The sequence below is a fragment of the Cucurbita pepo genome, chromosome 5, assembly GCF_057944985.1.
Source record: "Cucurbita pepo subsp. pepo isolate OVF chromosome 5, ASM5794498v1, whole genome shotgun sequence".
Lineage (NCBI taxonomy): Eukaryota > Viridiplantae > Streptophyta > Magnoliopsida > Cucurbitales > Cucurbitaceae > Cucurbita > Cucurbita pepo.
Window position 1 is genome coordinate 16,671,046 of NC_141802.1, and position 19,102 is coordinate 16,690,147.

The 19,102-nt window shown below is 37.4% G+C and overlaps 4 protein-coding genes and 1 long non-coding RNA gene across 7 annotated transcripts; 3 read left to right on the forward strand and 2 right to left on the reverse strand.

The window, feature by feature from the left end:
- The first annotated feature begins 820 nt into the window (after positions 1-820).
- LOC111794706 (uncharacterized) lies at positions 821-4,295 on the forward strand. Its single transcript, XM_023676819.2, has 5 exons — positions 821-1,208; positions 1,891-2,124; positions 2,947-3,030; positions 3,497-3,626; positions 3,790-4,295. Exons 1-5 carry the CDS (start codon positions 922-924, stop codon positions 3,940-3,942), a joined length of 888 nt encoding a protein of 295 aa, XP_023532587.2. The 5' UTR covers positions 821-921; the 3' UTR covers positions 3,943-4,295.
- On the reverse strand, positions 4,249-6,558 carry LOC111794707 (uncharacterized). Of its 3 annotated transcripts, none has more exons than XM_087124361.1 (4): positions 6,398-6,558; positions 5,712-6,056; positions 4,827-4,934; positions 4,249-4,726 (listed from the first exon to the last, which is right to left on the reverse strand). In XM_087124361.1, exons 2-4 carry the CDS (start codon positions 6,048-6,050, stop codon positions 4,427-4,429), a joined length of 747 nt encoding a protein of 248 aa, XP_086980487.1. In that variant the 5' UTR covers positions 6,051-6,056; positions 6,398-6,558; the 3' UTR covers positions 4,249-4,426. The 3 variants fall into 3 exon arrangements, with proteins under 3 accessions (XP_086980487.1, XP_086980488.1, XP_086980486.1); XM_087124362.1 differs by having other exon boundaries at positions 5,712-6,050; positions 6,273-6,402; XM_087124360.1 differs by lacking the exon at positions 6,398-6,558 and adding an exon at positions 6,273-6,391.
- Positions 6,559-8,105: 1,547 nt separating this feature from the next.
- Positions 8,106-11,397, forward strand: LOC111795918 (B3 domain-containing transcription factor VRN1). Its single transcript, XM_023678558.2, has 4 exons — positions 8,106-8,430; positions 9,836-10,427; positions 10,507-10,706; positions 10,802-11,397. Exons 1-4 carry the CDS (start codon positions 8,326-8,328, stop codon positions 11,135-11,137), a joined length of 1,233 nt encoding a protein of 410 aa, XP_023534326.1. The 5' UTR covers positions 8,106-8,325; the 3' UTR covers positions 11,138-11,397.
- A 3,366-nt stretch (positions 11,398-14,763) lies between these two features.
- On the forward strand, positions 14,764-18,480 carry LOC111795114 (B3 domain-containing transcription factor VRN1). The gene is made up of 5 exons (XM_023677364.2): positions 14,764-15,005; positions 16,177-16,837; positions 16,921-17,075; positions 17,166-17,433; positions 18,221-18,480. The coding sequence occupies exons 1-4, from the start codon at positions 14,889-14,891 to the stop codon at positions 17,424-17,426; spliced, it is 1,194 nt and encodes a 397-aa protein (XP_023533132.2). The 5' UTR covers positions 14,764-14,888; the 3' UTR covers positions 17,427-17,433; positions 18,221-18,480.
- Positions 18,029-18,625, reverse strand: LOC147792726 (uncharacterized). Its single transcript, XR_015421160.1, has 2 exons — positions 18,555-18,625; positions 18,029-18,447 (listed from the first exon to the last, which is right to left on the reverse strand). It is a non-coding gene; the product is annotated as an uncharacterized LOC147792726 (long non-coding RNA).
- Between the last annotated feature and the right edge of the window lie 477 nt (positions 18,626-19,102).

Genomic DNA, 19,102 nt, shown 5'->3' on the forward strand with positions numbered 1-19,102 from the left:
GCTTAAGCATTTCATTTATTGAGCCGTCTCTTACCCCTTAATTTTTGCCTACTTGTATTCATAATTATTTTTGTCATTTATATTATTAATTTCATACTTTATTTTAAAAATATATTTAGACTTCAAAAAAAAAAATTCAGTGAGTTCGGAATTAATAATGTACTTAAAAAAAATCAATATAAAATACTTTTGAAATTTTAAAAGTAATATTAAGATTTTTTGTCTTTATAATTAATAGTTCAGAAAATTGTTATCGTCGATATATGAACGAAAATCATCTATCGACACTTCATAGATAATCTCTTAACTTTTTAATATTAGTTTTGAAAGTTCACGAGTATTTTTGAAAGGTGATACATCTTTTACATTTTTTTTTTTAATTTAAAGGTGTTATAAATTCTTTTTAATAAATTTAAAAGTTTAATAAAAAAAATTAAAATTTCAATGATTTTCAGGGAAAAGTATTTTTTTTTTCTTTAAAAAAATTATGCATATTATTATTATTATTATTATTCAAAATATTGAAAAATAATATTTTAATTATTTAGATTCGAATTTTACAATATGAAAAAAATAATATTTAACTCGGGTAATTTGACATCTACTTATATAGTAATCAAACGAACCTTTAACTCTAATTTTACCTCTCGACTTTTTTTTTTCTTCATCTCCGTAATAATCTTATTCCTTAGACGTTTTTTTAGTTTCCCTTCTAATTTTCCTGGTAATTTAGACTTTTTTATTTAATTCCAATTTTAAGTTAACCAATTATATTATTTTGAAATTTTAGCCTACATTTGCCATTAATGGAGGGGTAATTTTGTGTAATGGATTCTGCTAATAACTTGGCGGCAATTTGTTTAAAGAATTCCCCCAATCCCACGACAATCTTCTCGCCATTTCTTCGGCGACGGAGCGGCAATGGTTTCTCGGAGAAAGAGCCGCGGAGGAGGAGGCGCCGTTGCCGGAAATGGGACCGTCGATGAAGGATCCGCGGCTGAGGTTACTGCTCCAGGTTACGAGCAGCTTAGGGATCAAAGGGTTAAGGAAAATCTGAAGAGGATGCAGAAACTTGGCATTGTTGAACTTTCTCTCAAGCTTAAGTCCACCGCCACCGCCACCGCTTCGAAGCGGTTACGCAAAAATTCCTCTGAGAAGGAATCGCCGAACGGATCCCCCGCCGACGAGCCACCGAGGCGCTCTTCGAGGTATTGTTTCTTCTTTCCTTCACGTGTTGAAGCTTTTGTTCTTTCGATGCTCCTTGCGTTGAGTGAGTGATGAATGTAATATCTATTAAGCTAGTGATATCTGCTCATTAACATGTTTAGACTTCGTTGCATGAAAATGAACCTTCCTTGGCATGTCTTTACACTATCACAAGATTTTGAGGTACAGTCAGAATTACTCTAATTTTCTTAGAAGCCTATGGATCAAGGTAGAACAAGTAACAATGAACATAGCTATCAAATATACAAACCTAGAGTTTAATTGCTAAGATCATTGAAGATCTGGACTTGAGAGATAGAATATGATTGCCAATAAATTAACATTTTGCCAAGAGGTAAGTTTGTGGATGTGAGATCGTACATTGGTTGGAGAAGGGAACGTATCCTTTCTTATAAGGATGTGGAAACGTCTTTCTAGTGGATGCATTGGTTGGGAAATCCACTTGGGTGATTTCTGAGATTCCACATTGACGAGCAGTGTGCCAGCAAGGATACAGGACCCCCAAGGAGGGTGATTTGTGAGATCCCACATTGGTTGGAGAGTGGAACGAAGCATTCCTTATAAGGATGTGGAAACCTCTCCTTAGTGGACGCGTTTTAAAAGTTTGAGGAGAAACCCGGAAGAGAAAGTTCAAACAGGACAATATCTGATAGTAATTTGCAGGTTGAAGACATTGACTCCAGTAAGTTATGTGGAGCTCCGTCAAACTAAGAGTGGAAGTTCTAAAAGTAATGAGATTCACATAAAAGAAGGCTCACAACCAGAAGTTTACACAGAAGAAGATGCCAAGTTGTTGGGAGATTGCGAGTCGAGTTGGACTGTTGGTGTGGATGGATATGATCAAGACGGGAAGCGTATGTACGATCCTATCAATGGAGAGTCGTGTCATCAATGCAGGTAATACAAGTTTTTAATTTCCTTTTGTTTCTTCGAATGTACTTTAATGACAAGACGATGTTTACTCAATTCATTTTTGTTATTACTGGTCCAAATAATTATCTGTATTCAATCTCGAGGATTCCCACTTAGACTGAATAGCAATGAATAAAACTTCCCTCCACACTAGTAAATAGTAGCTCTTAGCCTCCTACTTTTCAATATGGTTTATTTGTATTTGTAATAGTCCAAACCCACCACTAGCAGATATTGTCAACTTTAGCTCGTTACGTATCACCGTCAGCTTCATACGATATTGTCAACTTTAGCTCGTTACGTATCACCGTCAGCTTCATAGTTTTAAAACACATCTGCTAGGGAGAGGTATTTTGTTCCCCTCTCCAATCGATGTGGTGTTGGATGATGGAAGTCCCACATCGGCTAATTTAGGGAATGATCATGGGTTTATAAGTGAGGAATACTAACTCTATTGGTATGAGGCCTTTTGGGGAAGTCCAAGATCCCACCCCTTTGGAGGCCAGCAAACTCGCTAGCACACGCGTCCTCGCTAGCACACCATCTAGTGTCTGGCTCTAATGTCATTTTTGCTAGCACACCATCTAGTGTATGGCTCTAATGTCATTTTTACCACCTATTTAGGAGAACTTTTTAAGAAGTTTTTATTCCTATCTCACTACTTTGGTCATAGGTACATCGAAAAGATGTCAATGTGCTCTTGTCTCTTATATTTTCTAAAATCTCATGGTTCTTACATTCTTCACTTGGTTTTCGATAGTGTCGTTATTACTCATCAGTTGAGACGATCTATGTGATGACTTGCAGGCAGAAGACTCTTGGTCACCATACACATTGCAGCAAATGTAAATCAGGCCAAGGGCAGTTATGTGGAGATTGCTTGTACACGCGGTAAATCAATATAGCCACTTGATCTTGAACTTTTGAAAAGTGTCTTTCTGACTGATCGGTTTATAAACTTTCAATTTTGTGTCTTGTTGGGTCTTAGACACTTTTTAAGATTTAGGGATCAAATAGACATAAATCTCGAAGTTCAAAGACCTATGGAAACATTTTAGAGTTTCGGACTGAATAGACACAACCAGGAAAGTTTAGGTAATTTAACTTAACCATAAATACAAAAAAGATTTGAAGGATACTAGAAGCTTCTGGTAATTTAACTTATTGTTTAAGATCTTGGATTGGATTGGATTCATGCCCATTTGAAACTTCTGCCTGATATGAATTTATATGCTGCAATCATATTGTATTTCCCTGTGGATTCATTTGGTTCTATTGAGAACATGCATTGGGCTTCTTGCCCTTTTCTGCAATTTATATGAACAGTTATCTGTACGCAACTTCTATCTTTATATAGATATGGAGAGAATGTGATGGAAGTGAGTATGAATCCCAATTGGAACTGCCCAGTGTGTCGTGGTATTTGCAACTGCAGTTTGTGTCGACAATTAAAAGGATGGATGCCTACCGGTGCGATATATAGAAAGGTTAGTACTCGTGCCTTTACGTACAAATACAAACGTTTTCCTTCTAGATTTTCAGAAATGATGTAACCTTTTGAAGGAAAGTTTTTGACTAGTGATTGTTTCGTCTTCTGGAATCATATCGATTAGTAATGTTAACGAAAAGCTAATTTCATTTTACTTTCAGGCCCGGAACTTGGGTTTCAAGTCTGTGGCACATTATCTCATTCAAACTCGCGGTGCTCCGCTGAACCAGAAAGGTGTAGGTTCTGTAGATAGTTCACAAGCTTTGGCGAACCAACCGCCGGAGCGTGACGATTCCCTTTCCTCTGTCAGATAAGTGAGCATTTTTACTAGAATGGCATGAGAAAGAAGGAAAAGTAGCTGTAAATGGCAATGGTGGAATGGAGGAGAAGAAAGATAAGGTTTAGTTGAATTCTAACAGTTGGGATCACAGAATTGTTTTTTGATTGACATCCCAGTGGATCTGAATCTCTTTTAGGACATGATCTCGACGAGAACTCGATCTTTGATCAAGATCATTCGATTTTGTGGTGGTGATTAGATAGAAAAGGGATAAAGATATCCCCTCAGATCTGTATCTTTTGTGTAGAAACCTTTCCATCTTCAATGGTCAGTAATCTCATTTCTGCAGAATACATTTTAACTCTCTCTATATATATAGATTGAATCTTCAAGATTGTACAGTTACAGAGCATGGACCAATGACAACATAACCTTTCCTATGAATAAGCCATCTTGACATGTGCAGATCATAACTCATATTGGATCCTTGCCTACAGAGCTGAAGATATAAAAGATTCTCACTGGAATGGATTGGTGATCTTATCGCGAACGTCGGAGAAAAGTTTATAGAGGGAGAAGCGTCTGAGATGGTTAACTTCAAACCAGGAGTTGAGGACTTGGAGGTTCTTGTCTGTCCCTGAAAATGCTAGTTGTATGCCTAAATTGCAGTCAATTGAACCACCATTGTAGTTACATTTGGAGCTGGGAACTGCACAGTCTTGTTTATCCAGGCAAGTTGAAAAATCCCCAGAGCATTTATCACACCCAAATTTCTTCCAGAACAGATTTTGAAGAGTGCCCTTTTGAAATTCAAAAACCTGGAAAGCAATATAGACAGACACAAGGAGAATAGAACCCTTTTGTTACCATTAAGATGGTGATTTTTCACTTTTGTTTTTCTGTCCTTTGTGGGCTTACCAAAGTGAAACTAGTAATGGTGTGAGAGTTATCAGTAACCATCACTGGGAGAGACCTTGCTGCATACTTCAGCCCAGCAAATGCCACCATATAGCCACCATACATAGCCTACAACCGAGCAAAAATCATCACGGAATTATTGAGATTGTTGGGAGAGAGTCCCACATTGGTTAATTTAGTGGACGATCATGGATTTATAAGGAAGGAATACTATTTTCATTGAGTATGAGGCCTTTTGGATAGTCCAAAGCAAAACTATGAGAGTTTATACTTAGTGGACAATATGTGGAGAGTCGTTATTCCTAACTGAAATTTCATACTGCATTGTGATGTCACACATTAGTTGGGAGAGGAGAACAAATCAGCATTTATAATGGTGTGGAAACCTTTCCCTACCAGTTTTAAAGCCTTGAAGGGAAGCCCGAAAGGAAAAGCCCAAAGAAGACAATATCTGCTAGCGGTGTATCTGGGTCGTTACAAACGGAAGCCCATCTACCAAAATATTCCATTATTTCTTGTTCAAGGAAAAGATTCAAAAAGTTAGTGACCCACCCATGATTTGATCAATGGAAATATTGTTGTTCTTTAATGTGTACAATTGTGGGAGTTTTTCTTTTTGTTGTCCCTAGTAGCGCCAGCTTTATAAATGCTTCCAACTGCTAACTAGATATGTCAAAGGGCAACATTTTATGCGAAGTTATTTAAAGTTGGTTGGAATTTTGTTTCTAAACGGTAGAACTCCCATTGATCCATCATGGATTGACTTAGTATAGCACTGCATCATATTTTCATCCAAAACGAAATCAATGGAGCAAATTTTCATCGACGAAAACAGTAATGGATGAACATTTTGTTATGAGACTAACATATAAATTACAGACGTACCGGATTGAAGGCTGTGCTATTGATGGTGAGGAAAGTGAGCTGGTCGACTTTAGGCCTGAAAACAGCAAGTTGAGCGACTTTGAATGTCAAAGCCAAACGCTTATCGCAAGGCGAAAATTGAATATGATCCTGAAAGAACGATTCTTTCGACGAAAACGCTATGCCAAAAGTAAATCCGTCTGATCTCTGAATCTTCGCATCCAAACAAGGACTGTATACATCGTTCGTATCCGTCCTTTCCATCCCTTCCGCAACCAAAATCAGCATCATCGCAACCAAAGCCTCTGTCACTACCGTCCACATCGCAGCAATTCTGCCTTCACTTATTCTCTTCACCATCTACAACTATAAGAAAACGCAGAGAATCAACAGAAATAAGATCTCTCTACCGTGGAGTCAAGATAATGCAGAGTGATTTCCGATTTCCGATTTCCGATTTTGTGTAAGATCAGAGGGCGGTAAGCCCTAAGAACGGGAAATTTGGGGAAAAAAAACGTGGAACGGAAGCGTGATTTTCTTTTGCTTGAGAAAAAAGTATGGAAAAGGAAATTTAATTCATACCTGTAAGGATTTGTTGGAGAATTTAAAACAAAATCAAATGTAGCGCAGGTTTCTAATTCTTTCAGAAACCATTTGAACAAGAAAAAAAAAACAGAGTCGCAAAAAGAGAGGAGAAGGGCTCTTACCGGACTCGGGAAACGGTTATATCCGCGGTCGAGTTGGATCTCAAGAAACAGTTCAAATTAAAACCACTTGGGTTTATCTCATTTTTTAAATAGCAAACTAATGGTGACATTTCTAAATTTCAAATTTAGTGGATGGTGACGTACTGTCATGTTTGTCTAAAGCGTGATCTATGGTTGTATGTCGGATGTCTCAGTCATGTTTGTTCAAGTTGTGTTGCTTGTGGCCGCATGTCGAATATCTCGATCATGCTTATCCAAGACGTGTTGTCATGTTAGATAGACTTTTACCATTTCACGTTGTGTCTGGTGCATGACAGATCACCCAAATCATGTTTACACTCGTCAAGGCTAAAATGCCCCAAAATATCTATGGGGATGTGCCTAGTTGTCAATTCTTCCTACTCATGTTATATACTATCGAAGTCGTTATTGTTGTTGGCTACTTGCTTATAGCTTATAACATTGTTTTCTTTAAAATTATTTTTAACGTATTTTCTTACTTACGTTTTCTAAAACATTCTCTCAAACGTGATCCGAGACTTGAGCATAAATCGATATTGTCCGCGAAGTACCAATTTCACATGAGTGACTTGTTCGTTGAGCTAGAACAAGTGCTGCCCAATCGTTGTCCTATTGTCGCAACAGTGCAATTGTGACACATAGCATCTTAAAAAGTTCATACGGTTTGATATAAAATTTGTGAAACCGTTATTATTAGTGTCAATTTGAGTTTTTTTCCATTGATTTTGAGCATAAGCTTGATTAAGCTCATTGAGCTTGACGTTTATCTTGTGGGCTTCCTTCATACTCTCCTCGGTCGCTTATTTCCTTATCAAGACTCTATTATAGTACATTTATCGATATTTACATATCTCACTTAAACGGCATCAAAACTCTCATGGTAACTCCAATTTCTAGGGTCGTGGTTCGGGACTCGATATTGCTCCCATTGAGCTTATGCTGATTCCAATCTTGTTTCTATCTAGTTGGTTTTTTCGTGGACGTCTTTTTGGTGTATTAAGTCATGCACTAACTTTCTCTCTCGACCCTTTTATGGGGTTAATGAATAACAAGTCACCATCACTTTTGACACTCTGTGTAAGTCACAACCTACCCTCTCTTCTAATATGATCACGACTCTTTCTCCCACTGAAATATTGTCATGCACTAACTTTCTCTCTCGACCCTTTTATGGGGTTAATGAATAACAAGTCACCATCACTTTTGACACTCTGTGTAAGTCACAACCTACCCTTCTTCTAATATGATCACGACTCTTTCTCCCACTGAAATATTGTCATCCTCAACGATACAGATGTTGGGTACTAATATCGTAAATGCATTATTTTCATTGAAAATACTTAAATTAATAACCTTTTGGACTAAAATAAAATATTTAAAAATATATAAAATTAAAAATTAATGAGATTAATAAAATAAAATAAAATAAATTTAAAATATCAATTTTCCCAAGAATAAAAAAAAAAAAAAAAAAAAAACAAAATGTTAACGAGTGGACTTGGTGGACCCGGCCGAGTTAAACCGAGTCAAGTCGAGCCGAGTTGGGATGGGTCACCGTGGGCCACCCCTTCCATCGGCTGGTTCAACTTTTAGGTCAAGTTGAGTTTTCTTTTCCCAGGAATGGTTTCTTTTTTTTTTCTTTTTTTTTTTTCTTTTTTCTTTTTCTTTTTTGGACTTTTGTTTTTAGTTTTAATTATTAATTCGAAGAAATGGAATTTGACTGGAAGAAGAAGAATCAGTGGAAGAGGGGCAAGTAGATCTGAGGGCTCATAGAACAGAGTCTCATACGGCGGAGATTGAGGGGAGAGATTGAGAGAGAGAAATCCGGCGAACGGTCGGCCGGTTGTTTGGATTCTTACGAGAAAAAAAAAAAAAATTGAAGGGAGGGCTTTGAATCGTTATGCTGAATGACTGATTTTTCAGCTTTCCGAACGGGCTATCTCAAAAGGAAAATGCCGCGCCCTTATTTCCACAAGCTTGTTCTCTCCTCCACTATCCAAGCTAGGAAATTGGTACGTTCTCGATTCTTTTCTGTTCGATTTTAACGGGTTTTGCTTCCCTTGCTTGTTTTTTTTGAGTAATCAGCCTCGAGGGCTCTTCTTTTTACTGTTTGTTTCTCAGTTTTTCTTGTTTCTTGTGTATCTCTTGCTGAGTTCTTTCGTGTTCAACGAGCTTCTGATGGAATCAAGCTAAAACCTAGATATCTGTGTTCTGTTTTATCAGGGAAGAAGGAAAAAAAATTGGGATATACTTGGTTTTGTTGATGATTTACTTACTTTTATGTTAGTTTTGATTAATCAAAGAACTTGTTTGGTCGTAATATGGCTATTATTGTTGAATTTGGAGCTTGACCTTTTCATTTTTTAAGCTTATTTATTAATCATGTTTTTGATTCTTTTTGTTAGTTTCAGCAATCTGAATGCATTGGCTATGCTTACTAAATGATCTGCTTCTCAGTAACTTTCTCAATTTTAGACGCCTTCTCTTCAAATTCTTGCTTCTTAGTCTTTAGGGATGGCATTTTTAGATTTGTTCTAATTTGATATGCATTGTATCATTATGTTCTTATCATAATAATAGATTTTGATTCCTTGGTAATGAGTATTGATATATTTTTCCATTGTTTCTTAGTGCTGAATTAGTCCAGTTTAGTAGTTGGGATCTTGTCAAAAGCAAACTCCATAGGTCTTTTGTTGTATTGTTATTTTCACTGCTCATCATGTTAAGCTTTTGTTATTCTTGCTGAACGTCATGTTAGCTTACTGCTTTGGGTTTGTGTGCTTCCCATAATGTAGTCTATGCTATCGCTTATTTTTGCTTGGTTTTCTTGACCTAGGCTTTCCATGTTATGCAATTTATCTGTTGGCTCCAGCCACTTTAGAGGATTTTTGTTTTTAAAATCATAGATAAAGTGTTCTACTGTTTCCCCTTTTCAATTAGGCAGCATTTCCCTTTGACTTTGTGAGATCCCACATTGGTTGGAGAGGAGAACGAAACATTCTTTGTAAGGGTGTGGAAACCTCTCCCTAGCAAACGTGTTTTAAAGACCTTGAGGGGAAGCCCGAACGGGAAAGTCCAAAGGAGACAATATCTGCTAACAGTGGGTTTGGGCTGTTACAAATGGTATTAGAGCCAAACACTAGGCGGTGTGCCAGTGAGGATGCTGGGCTCTTAAGGGGGTGGATTGTGAGATCCCACATCGGTTGGAGAGGGAAACGAAACGTTTCTTATAAGGGTGTGGAAACCTCTCCCTACTGGACGTGTTTTAAAACATTGAGGGGAAGCTCGGGAGGGAAGACTTAGTTTGTTGAATGGTAATAGTGCCTGCAGTCATCTTGTTGAATATGTTGGAATGGTGTTATGTTTCTGTATTATCGATCATTTATGTGACACCGTTACTGCTCAATATTTTTGCAGAGAATCCCGGAAAGTTTCCTCCGGATGATCAGGGATGATCTTTCTGCAGTTGCAACACTTACTGTTCCTGATGGCCATGTTTGGCGTGTGGGGTTGAGGAAAGCTGATAATAAGTTTTGGTTTGAAGATGGTTGGCATGGATTTCTTGAGCATTACTCGATAAGGGTCGGGTTTTTGTTAGTATTCAGATATGAGGGAAACTCATCATTCTGTATTTTTATCTTTAATCTTAATACATCTGAGATAAACTACCAATCTGCTGCTCTCGGTGGTAATCAAAGGAACAATTACAGCATTCAAAACCGAATCTTTGAAGAAATGGAGGATTATGACATTCCTGAAGCCATTCCTTCCAATCAGCCTTTGAACTCGGGTTTTTTACGAAACAAGCTATTTGGTGATGAATGGAATCTGCACCAATCAAAATCTGCAAGTACGTTGCAATCCAAATATTTACCTACTCGAGATATCGGGGTTCAGTTTAGTGCTGTGGAGGTTAAAAAGTCTGCAGATGAGGTGAGATTCCAGAATTTGGGTGATGATGCTCACAGAATTAAAAAAAGTGGAGGCAAGAAGCGGAAACTTGATTCTAGTATGCTCCTGTCCCATTGTTTCACATTTTAGCATTGTAAATCTATGAATTATCTTACCCAATATTTTACAATCTGTAGGCGAGCATCGTCCGTCTGCTCATAGTGAAGATTTCGGTGACAATCGCTTTAGATTTTATGAAAGTGCTTCTGCTAGAAAGAGAACTGTGACAGCAGAAGAAAGAGAACGAGTTGTCAACGGTGCAAAAGCGTTCGAGCCCGCTAATCCCTTCTGTAGGGTCGTCTTGCGACCATCTTATCTATACAGAGGTTGCATAATGGTAAGATTTTTGGGTTATTGAAATATCTAATATGGGAGCTTTACAATTGAATTATGTGAGCACTAACTATGATAGTCTGCACTCTACTTTTACAGTATTTGCCATCTTGCTTTGCTGAAAAGAATCTAAGTGGGGTTTCAGGATTCATCAAACTTCAGACACCCGATGGGAGACAGTGGCCGGTCCGGTGTCTTTATAAAGTTGGTCGGGCCAAGTTAAGTCAGGGATGGTATGAGTTTTGCCTGGAAAATAATTTAGGGGAGGGCGACGTTTGTGTGTTTGAGCTTCTCAGGGTGAGAGAAATCGTTCTCAAAGTTACCATGTTTCGTGTCATTGAAGACGCTAGACGAATGGTAAACCCGAATCCTCCCAGCATGATGAATCCACACTCGCTACAAAGTGCTAGCCAAATTAAGCTGATCAGAAACTAATGGTCGACATTTCCAGGTTACCCTATTGTATCAAATCTCTCTCTCTCTTTTTTTTTTTTTTCTTTATTTGTGGTAGCCTGTTGCTTCTGATCTCTTCTTGTGGAATTGGCTGTTGTTTGATGTTTATAGCTTTCCAGGATGATTAAGTTGAAAAAAAAGATCCAATTAGAGTTTACTTATTAAAAGCTGTATTGACTTTAGTTGTAAATAGATTTCAAATTTTTGTTGATAGCAATCGAGACAAGAGCATTAGTTCTTTATGTTGAACCTTTATTCAATGCTTAGATTTACATTATCTCAACAACTTCAACTTTTTATGGGCGAAGTGATTGATAAGATAGGATCAAAGGAAGAGTTGCTCTTTCTCAGTTGCTTAGGTTTTATTGGATAGTTGCCCCTAGCTATGCTGACGTTGTAGTTCGTGGCTATGGTATGACAAACCAAACCACCCTGTTCGGCGAAATGTCTGTGAGATCCCACATCGGTCGGAGAGGAGAACGAAACACCCTTCATAAGGGTGTGGAAACCTTTCCCCAGCAGATGTGTTTTAAAAACCTTGAGGGAAAGCCTGAAAGGGGAAGCCCAAAAAGGACAATATCCGCTAGCGGTGGGTCTGGGCTGTTATAAATGGTATCAAAGCCGGACACTAGACGATGTGCCAGTGAGGAGGCTGTTTCCCAAAGAGGTGGGCCCTGAAGGGGGGTGGATTTGGTGGGGGTCCCACATCGATTGGAGAAAGGAACGAGTGCTAGCGAGGACGCTGTGTCCTGAAGGGGGGTGGATTGTGAGATCCCACATCGATTGAGGAGGAGAACGAAACACCCTTTATAAGGGTGTGAGAACCTCTCCCTATCAAACGTGTTTTAAAAACCTTGAGGGAAAGCCCGAAAGGGGAAGTCCAAAGAAGACAATATCGGCTAGCGGTGGGCCTCAGCTGTTACAATGTCCATCTAACTCGTGGAGTCTGGTGCGAAATTGAATGGCTAGTGGGCTCAAAGGGGATTAGAAATCCCAGATTGATTGGGGAGGAGAATGAAGCATTCTTTATAAGGGCATGGAAACCTCTCCCTATCAGACATGTCTTAAAATCCTTGAGGCTAAGCCCAAAGGAAAAAGTCCAAAGAGAATAATATCTGCTAGTGGTGAGCTTGGGCCGTTACAAGAATCCCCTTTGTTCAATTTAGTCCATATTTCATCTGCATGTTCTTATTTCTGGGTTGGAAGCGGAAACTTTCTCTTCTTACAGTGACCGATCGGTCTTGTTTTGTTCCGAATACTCTTGTAGTGTACTTTAGCTAGATTAAAGTAGCAGCAATCATTTCTGGGTTTGAAGTAAAACCTTTATCTTATCGTGATTTCTGGGTTCATTCTGAATGGTCTTGTCATGGGCTTGAGCTAGAACAGAGTAGCAACAATCAAGACACTCAATTTAGGACAGTGTGTTGAAGAGGGAGAGATTTTAAGCTATTGAAACCTGTTATTTATAATCTATTTCTGTTCAAAAGCTGAAGAACAGAAAATTAAAAGAATTGAAAAGCCAAAAGCCAAAAGCAAAAGAAAAATTGGTTGGTCTATTAGTTTATGCTTTGTTGTTCAAATATTCTTTATGATCTTAAAGGTTCAAAGAGTCATGTCTAAGATGGAATTTGATGGGATATGGAATAAATTAGTTCGTAGCGTTTTAGGGTTCTTGTTGGTTGGATGAATTTTTATCTTAATGATAGCGTTTTAGATTAGGCGAAGCTCTGAGGATTAAATTTGCAATTCTATCTTATCGTTACTTTAAGATTATATTTGTTTAATCTACATGATTATTTGATATGGTTGTTCCCATCAAAGGTTCTTGTCAGTTGGACGAATTTTTATCTTAATGATAGTGTTTAAATTCTATCTCATCGTTATTTTAAGATTGTATTTGTTTAATCTGCATGACTATTCAATATGGTTGACCCGATCAAGATGATTAGATAAACATTTCTCATGTGTCCGTTTTGTTATGAGTAAGTTGACGTGTGGATTAAATGACTAACGATTGCATATGAATGTTAATGTCTATTTAGTTTTATTTTTAAAAAAATTTAATTAATTGACATTGTTTCACAATTTCAAATATATAAACAATTTCTAATATCTCAATATAATAATAATAATAATATTAATAAATTAATCAAGTATTTTATGGCAACCTATTTAATTTCTACCCACCTAACAGCACAAAATTAGAATAAATTCAAGACCAATAAATACAAAATAAGGCTAGTAATACTAGGGATGTATATTCAACCGACAACCTGGACCAACCCAATCTAAACTATAAGGGTTGGGTTCATTTTTCTGAATTCGAATTGAATCGGTTCGGTTTTGGGTTGGTGCGTAATAATAAAAAATTAAAAAAAAAAAAAAAAAAAACCAACATGAACTATGGGCTTGAAAAAGAATCACAATGTTAATCAACTTAGATTATTTGTTTGAAGTAACTAACAAATTTTAAATTGAGGGTCTAGATTTTTTAAGAAGTCTACATGCATGGATGAGGATTGAAACATGGACGATTTTCGGATTAAATGTCTAAATTGACTCACAAAAATCAATTGATAGCCCGACCATCGACCATGTTTGATGTCGATGACCGATGGCCAGCAATTACCTCCAACGTTGACAATCCACAACTGAGTACTAAAAACCGGTGAGAATTAAGTTTGTTGACTCTCATACCAACCGTTCACTGATGGAAGGAGGCAATTGCCAGTAACGAACTTTTGGTCATTGGTCTTAGATCTCCACCGTTAAACAGGAGTTGGTCATAGTTTGCTATCTCTTTTGTCGATCCATCGTTGGCAATGCCAACGATGCATGGGAAAAGAGATGAGATGTGGTGAGAGAAGAGAGAAGTTTTTTTAAAAAAATTATTATGTTTATTATTTTTGTTTTATAATTTCCACGTCATCATTAAAATTAATAAAAGGTTACTTCATTATTGTAGGAAATAAAATAAATAATAAAACCTACTTCTCAGGAATTAAATAACGCACCTAATTTTAAAAACTTGGAGACCAAAAAGGTAATTTTATTCCATAATTTATTATCATAATCTTGCAAAATAAGGTAATAAAAACCTAGAAAATTAAAGACCTCCATGGTAATATTTTCATTTTAGTCTTTTTGAAATTTGTAAATTACTCAAAAAGTAATAATATTTTTTTAATTTTAATATCTACGTCAAACTCTCTCAACTCCCGATCGTCTCAAATTCATAGCTAAAACAGTCATATGCGAAACATTCTTAAGTCTTGGTGGCTTCCCGATCGTCTCAATCGTTTCTCGGTCGAGATTTGGTAGACTCGGCAAAAAGTTATGCAACTTGATTGAAAAATATGAATTTCGACTAAGAAAAATGAAAAATTTCACCTATTTTCATTAACCCGAAGCATTTTTTTACAATGGAAAAGATTATGACGTAAATTTTCGAACAACAAATTTATTTATAATAAAGTAATTTTTTTTTTTTTTACATTTTAATGAATAAGGGCATAAAAGTAATTTCATCTAAAAAACTATATTTAAAAAATGGTCTATTTTCGTAAATAAAAATTAAAAAGGTCCATTTTTTGGAATTATAAAACTTCATATTTCTCTCTCTTTTCTGGTACAGACAGAGCGCGGGGTTTTGGGTACAAAGAATTCTCCCAGAAACCAATGGAAAGTGAATCAATGGTCTGCTAAAGTTTCCGTGGAGAATTCTGTAACAGCCATGGCCGAGTCAAACGAGCAACATGCGGCTCAATCGTTCGATGAACCCTCTCCAGCGAGGAAGGCTGGCCTGTTCTATAAGCTAGTAGTGCCGTCTATTCTTCAAGACAAGAAGCTGGTAATGAGTCATTGTTGTTATCGCCTGTATTTCGTTTTGTTTCTGTTTGAATCTTGCTTTGATTTTTCTTCTGCGAATGGTAAAATGAATTGAAACCAGAATCATTTCTGGTCTTGAGAATGTAGACTGATTTTTCATCTTCTAAGCTTCTTTTTCTTGTATGTTGCACATTGATGGTGAAGAAATTGAGGGAGAACGCCTTTTTGTGGTTGTGTTCTTGGCTGATTTTAGTGTGCAATTTTTTCGTGGTAGTTTTCGTTTGATTGTTTTGGAGGATTAGAGGGGCGAGTGATTCAAAGCCAAATTCTGTTGCTGCATAGAGGGGAGTGAGTGAAAGCAGTACAAAACGAATTGAATGGCCGAGAACATGATTTAGGCTTTGCAGCTTGAGTTTCTTGGTGTTGATTGATCTTTACTTTTCTAATTGATACACTTGTTCAATATGTCTGTGCATGAAGCTTGATGTACTGCCAGGACCCCTTTTTTTACTATATCTTGTCAGGCTTGTTGAGCTTCATTTGACTAGGCAGTGACTCAATGAGTGTGACTTACAAGTTCAACTGCTGGAGGATAGTGTTTTTTCTTCTTTTTTTCTGGTTCTCTTTTTCAATTCTTCCCATGGAAATTCAGTAAAGAGGTCGAAATTTCTGGTTTCAAAGAATTTTGGAGGCTGTTTGCTGTTGAATTGTTTTGGACGGGGTGAGAAAACCATGATCTTTTCTTTTATCGTTTCTTATAACAATCCATTCAGTAATTTGACTCTGATAATGGTATTAACACTTTAGATTGTCCTCTTTTGAGTGATACATTGTCCTCTTTGGACTTTCCCTTCTGGGCTTCCCCTCAAAGTTTTAAAACGCGTCTACAAATGGTATCAGAGCTATACACCGGGCACTGCGCCGGCGAGGACGCTAGGCCCCCAAGGAAGGTGGATTGTGAGATCCCACATTGGTTGAAGGGAGAATAAAGTATTCCTTATAAAGGTGTGTAAACCTCACGCTAGTAGACGCGTTCTTGAGGGGAAGCCCTTGAAGGCAAAGCCCAAAGAGGACAGTATCTGCTAGCGGTGGGCTTGGGCTATTACACCTTGTTTGAAATTTTGCTATTTTGCTGATTGAGATGCTTTATGTTTTTAGTAACGTTTTAACTGATTAATTTGATGTATGCACAGAAAATACCGAAAAAATTTGCAAAGAAGTTTGGAGATGATCTTTCTGATTTTGTTACTCTAGTTGTTCCTAATGGTTACCGATGGGTTCTGGAATTAAAAAGACATGGCCGTAGTTTGTGGTTTGAGGATGGCTGGCATGAATTTATCAGTCACCATTGCATTCAAGTTGGGCAACTCTTGGTGTTCAGATTTGAAGGAAATTCCGTTTTCAACTTCTACATGTTCAACCTGACTTCTATTTCTAATGGTTCATGCATTACTTCAAATGCTTCCTGTGAACAAAGCCCAATTGCACTTGGAAAAGAAGCTGAATGTGAGAAATTAGTTGAACTATTTGGTTACAGTTCTCCGGACCCTTCGCATTCTTCGGCCAAGAAGGCTTTTTGTGAGTCTTCAGAGCAGCAGAAATTCCATGGAAGTTCCAATGAAGCTAGCACTAAGAACTTTACGCATTGGTTTGACACACAGAACCTGCATCCTCCAAAGGATTTTGATTATACACTCAAAGGTTTAGATAAGTTGCAAGTTCTAAGGTCAAATGGAGATATTGGTATTCAGTTCAATGGAGATGGGCTCGCAAAAGCTAGAGAGAATCTTGACTTTCAATTCTCTAATGAAATAGAAGAAGGAGCCAGGAAAAAGAAGTTAAAAGTTGAACCAAGTAAGTTCTACAAATGCACACAGTTCAACTAATTTGCAGATTCTAAGAAATAAATTGGTTCTTAATAACAAAATTGAATGTAGTTGACTACTACAATGAGCCATTATTCGAAAAAAAATGTGGAAACATCCCACATAAAATTACTAGGATGGCTTTCGGAGTCGAGGAGTTCGCGTTTGGCAATCCTTTTTGCTGGATTGTTATGAGACATTCCTATGTACGCAGAGGATTCCATCTGGTAAGTCTTTTAGCTCGACATTCCATTGTGTGATTCTCAACTGTGTTGTGAAACAGGTGATACAAATGAACTGGGTTCCTTTGTTGACAGCATATACCGTCCAAATTTTCTGAGAAGTATCTGAAAGGGGTCTCAGGCGACATCACGCTTCAGGTTTCTAGTGGAAAGCAATGGCGTGTTCGATGTGTTCGTGAAGGTCCTGGCACCAAACTAACCAGGGGATGGGCTAACTTTGTCATGGAGAACGATTTGAAAGAAGAAGATGTTTGTGTTTTTGAACTGCTTGATATAAAAGACATTGTGCTGAAAGTTACAATATTCCGTGCCCATGACTTTCCAACAAAAACTTGAATCCAAGGTAATTCGTTTGCTGAATTTGACTTGTGTCATGTAAAGTTTTCAAGGTTGGCTACCTTTCTTACTTGCATGCTTCATGAGATTCTAAATGGTAAATTTAAACACTATAGCTTTAACCTCTACATGTAGTGGAACATTGTTGAAAATTTTTAAAACAAAAGAGATAACTATTCCAAATAATGTTATTGCCCAAATTGCTTATTGAGGACATGTTTGAGTGATTCACTTTCATGCCCTTTTAAAATTACTTTTAGTGTGAGCTTCATTTTCCTTTGGAGGTTACTATTATGAACCAGTACCAAGCCTTTGAGTAGATGAACTGTGAGATCCCACATTGATTGAAGAGGAGAACGAAACATTCCTTGTAAGGGTGTGGAAACCTCTCCCTAATAGACGCGTTTTAAAACCGTGAGGCTGACGGCGATACGTAACGGGCTAAAACGGACAATATCTGTTAGCGGTAGCATTAGACTGTTACACATGATATCAGAGCCAGTCACCCGACGGTACGAGGTATTAGTCGGAGTAGGGCTAGACCCTCTCTATAGTAGATGCGTTTTAAAACCTTGAAAGAATCCCAAAAAGAAAAATCCAAAGAAAACAATATCTGATAGCGATAGATTTGGGCTGGATTTGAGCTGTGACATGAACTAAATGGATTCTTCGTTTACATATGCATATTGAGCAGAAATTATCTCCTTCTTCGTATGCTACCTTTTGTTTACCCATCAATCATAGATCGGACATTCTCATATCTGACACTGTCATGACGTTCTTCATTTTTGCAGGAAAACGTGGAAGCCCAGCCGGAACAAATCCAGTGCATTACAATGCCAATGTGTTTAAGTTTTTCTCAAAGACTGATGACAACGAGGTGCCTTGAATACACAACGCCCTGTTGTTTAAGATTATCCTTGTTTAGTCCATGCAGCTTTTTTTTTTAAAAGCAGGAAGTTGAAGAGTGGTTGAACTTTGAAACTCCAGTGCTTTTAGCCTCCCATCTGTACATTCTTCTCTACATGGAAAAGTTAAAAAGTTGGTTTTCTTATCTGTCAAGCCATGAACTCTCTACTCTTTTACTCAAAAAGTTGAATGTAGTTTTTCAAAGAAATGGATACCAACTTTGGAAGAAAGATTCGCCATTGAAAGAAAACACTGTTGCCAGGGATTGAACCCAGGTCACCCACATGACAGGCAAGAATACTTACCACTATACTACAACAACTTGTTGTTTGAAGAATATATAGCTATGGTGAGTTGGAAACTTCAGGAATCATGGTTATTAGAGCTTCGTTCGTTCTAAACATGCTGGAGAAGAACTAAATATACAACCTAATAACCCACCTGTATTGTGTTGGGTTGAGTTATGAACCCAAATTAGGTAATTCGAGTCATTAACCCCATTCAGCATGAAATTTTAGGTCGGTTCAAATAATTTCTTCAATCCACGGGTGTTGATGAGTCATTGATAGAGTGTTAAGTGGATAAGGTTTGACTTCTACTTTGTTTTTTTTTATCCTCATCCATTATTGTGTTCTTCTTGACTTTTTGTTATGGATAAATGGACTGAGAGAGCAAAATTCAATATCTAACTTGGAAAAAGTTGTATAAGCACAAAAACTGTGGGGCTTAGTGTCGTGCCCTTTCCACAAAACATGAGGGAAATTGTT

Bases quoted from the DNA above. Each gene is read 5' to 3' on its own strand.
- LOC111794706 (XM_023676819.2), top strand. From the start codon at position 922: ATGGTTTCTCGGAGAAAGAGCCGCGGAGGAGGAGGCGCCGTTGCCGGA. The intron at 1,209-1,890 runs GTATTGTTTCTT...AGTAATTTGCAG, and splicing joins CCACCGAGGCGCTCTTCGAG to GTTGAAGACATTGACTCCAG. The intron at 3,031-3,496 runs GTAAATCAATAT...ATCTTTATATAG, and splicing joins GGAGATTGCTTGTACACGCG to ATATGGAGAGAATGTGATGG.
- LOC111794707 (XM_087124361.1), bottom strand. From the start codon at position 6,050: ATGGTGAAGAGAATAAGTGAAGGCAGAATTGCTGCGATGTGGACGGTA. The intron at 4,935-5,711 runs GTACGTCTGTAA...GCTCGGTTGTAG, and splicing joins ATAGCACAGCCTTCAATCCG to GCTATGTATGGTGGCTATAT. The intron at 4,727-4,826 runs GTAAGCCCACAA...ATTGCTTTCCAG, and splicing joins CCATTACTAGTTTCACTTTG to GTTTTTGAATTTCAAAAGGG.
- LOC111795918 (XM_023678558.2), top strand. From the start codon at position 8,326: ATGACTGATTTTTCAGCTTTCCGAACGGGCTATCTCAAAAGGAAAATG. The intron at 8,431-9,835 runs GTACGTTCTCGA...ATATTTTTGCAG, and splicing joins CTATCCAAGCTAGGAAATTG to AGAATCCCGGAAAGTTTCCT. The intron at 10,428-10,506 runs GTATGCTCCTGT...TACAATCTGTAG, and splicing joins GAAGCGGAAACTTGATTCTA to GCGAGCATCGTCCGTCTGCT.
- LOC111795114 (XM_023677364.2), top strand. From the start codon at position 14,889: ATGGCCGAGTCAAACGAGCAACATGCGGCTCAATCGTTCGATGAACCC. The intron at 15,006-16,176 runs GTAATGAGTCAT...ATGTATGCACAG, and splicing joins TTCTTCAAGACAAGAAGCTG to AAAATACCGAAAAAATTTGC. The intron at 17,076-17,165 runs GTAAGTCTTTTA...CTTTGTTGACAG, and splicing joins TACGCAGAGGATTCCATCTG to CATATACCGTCCAAATTTTC.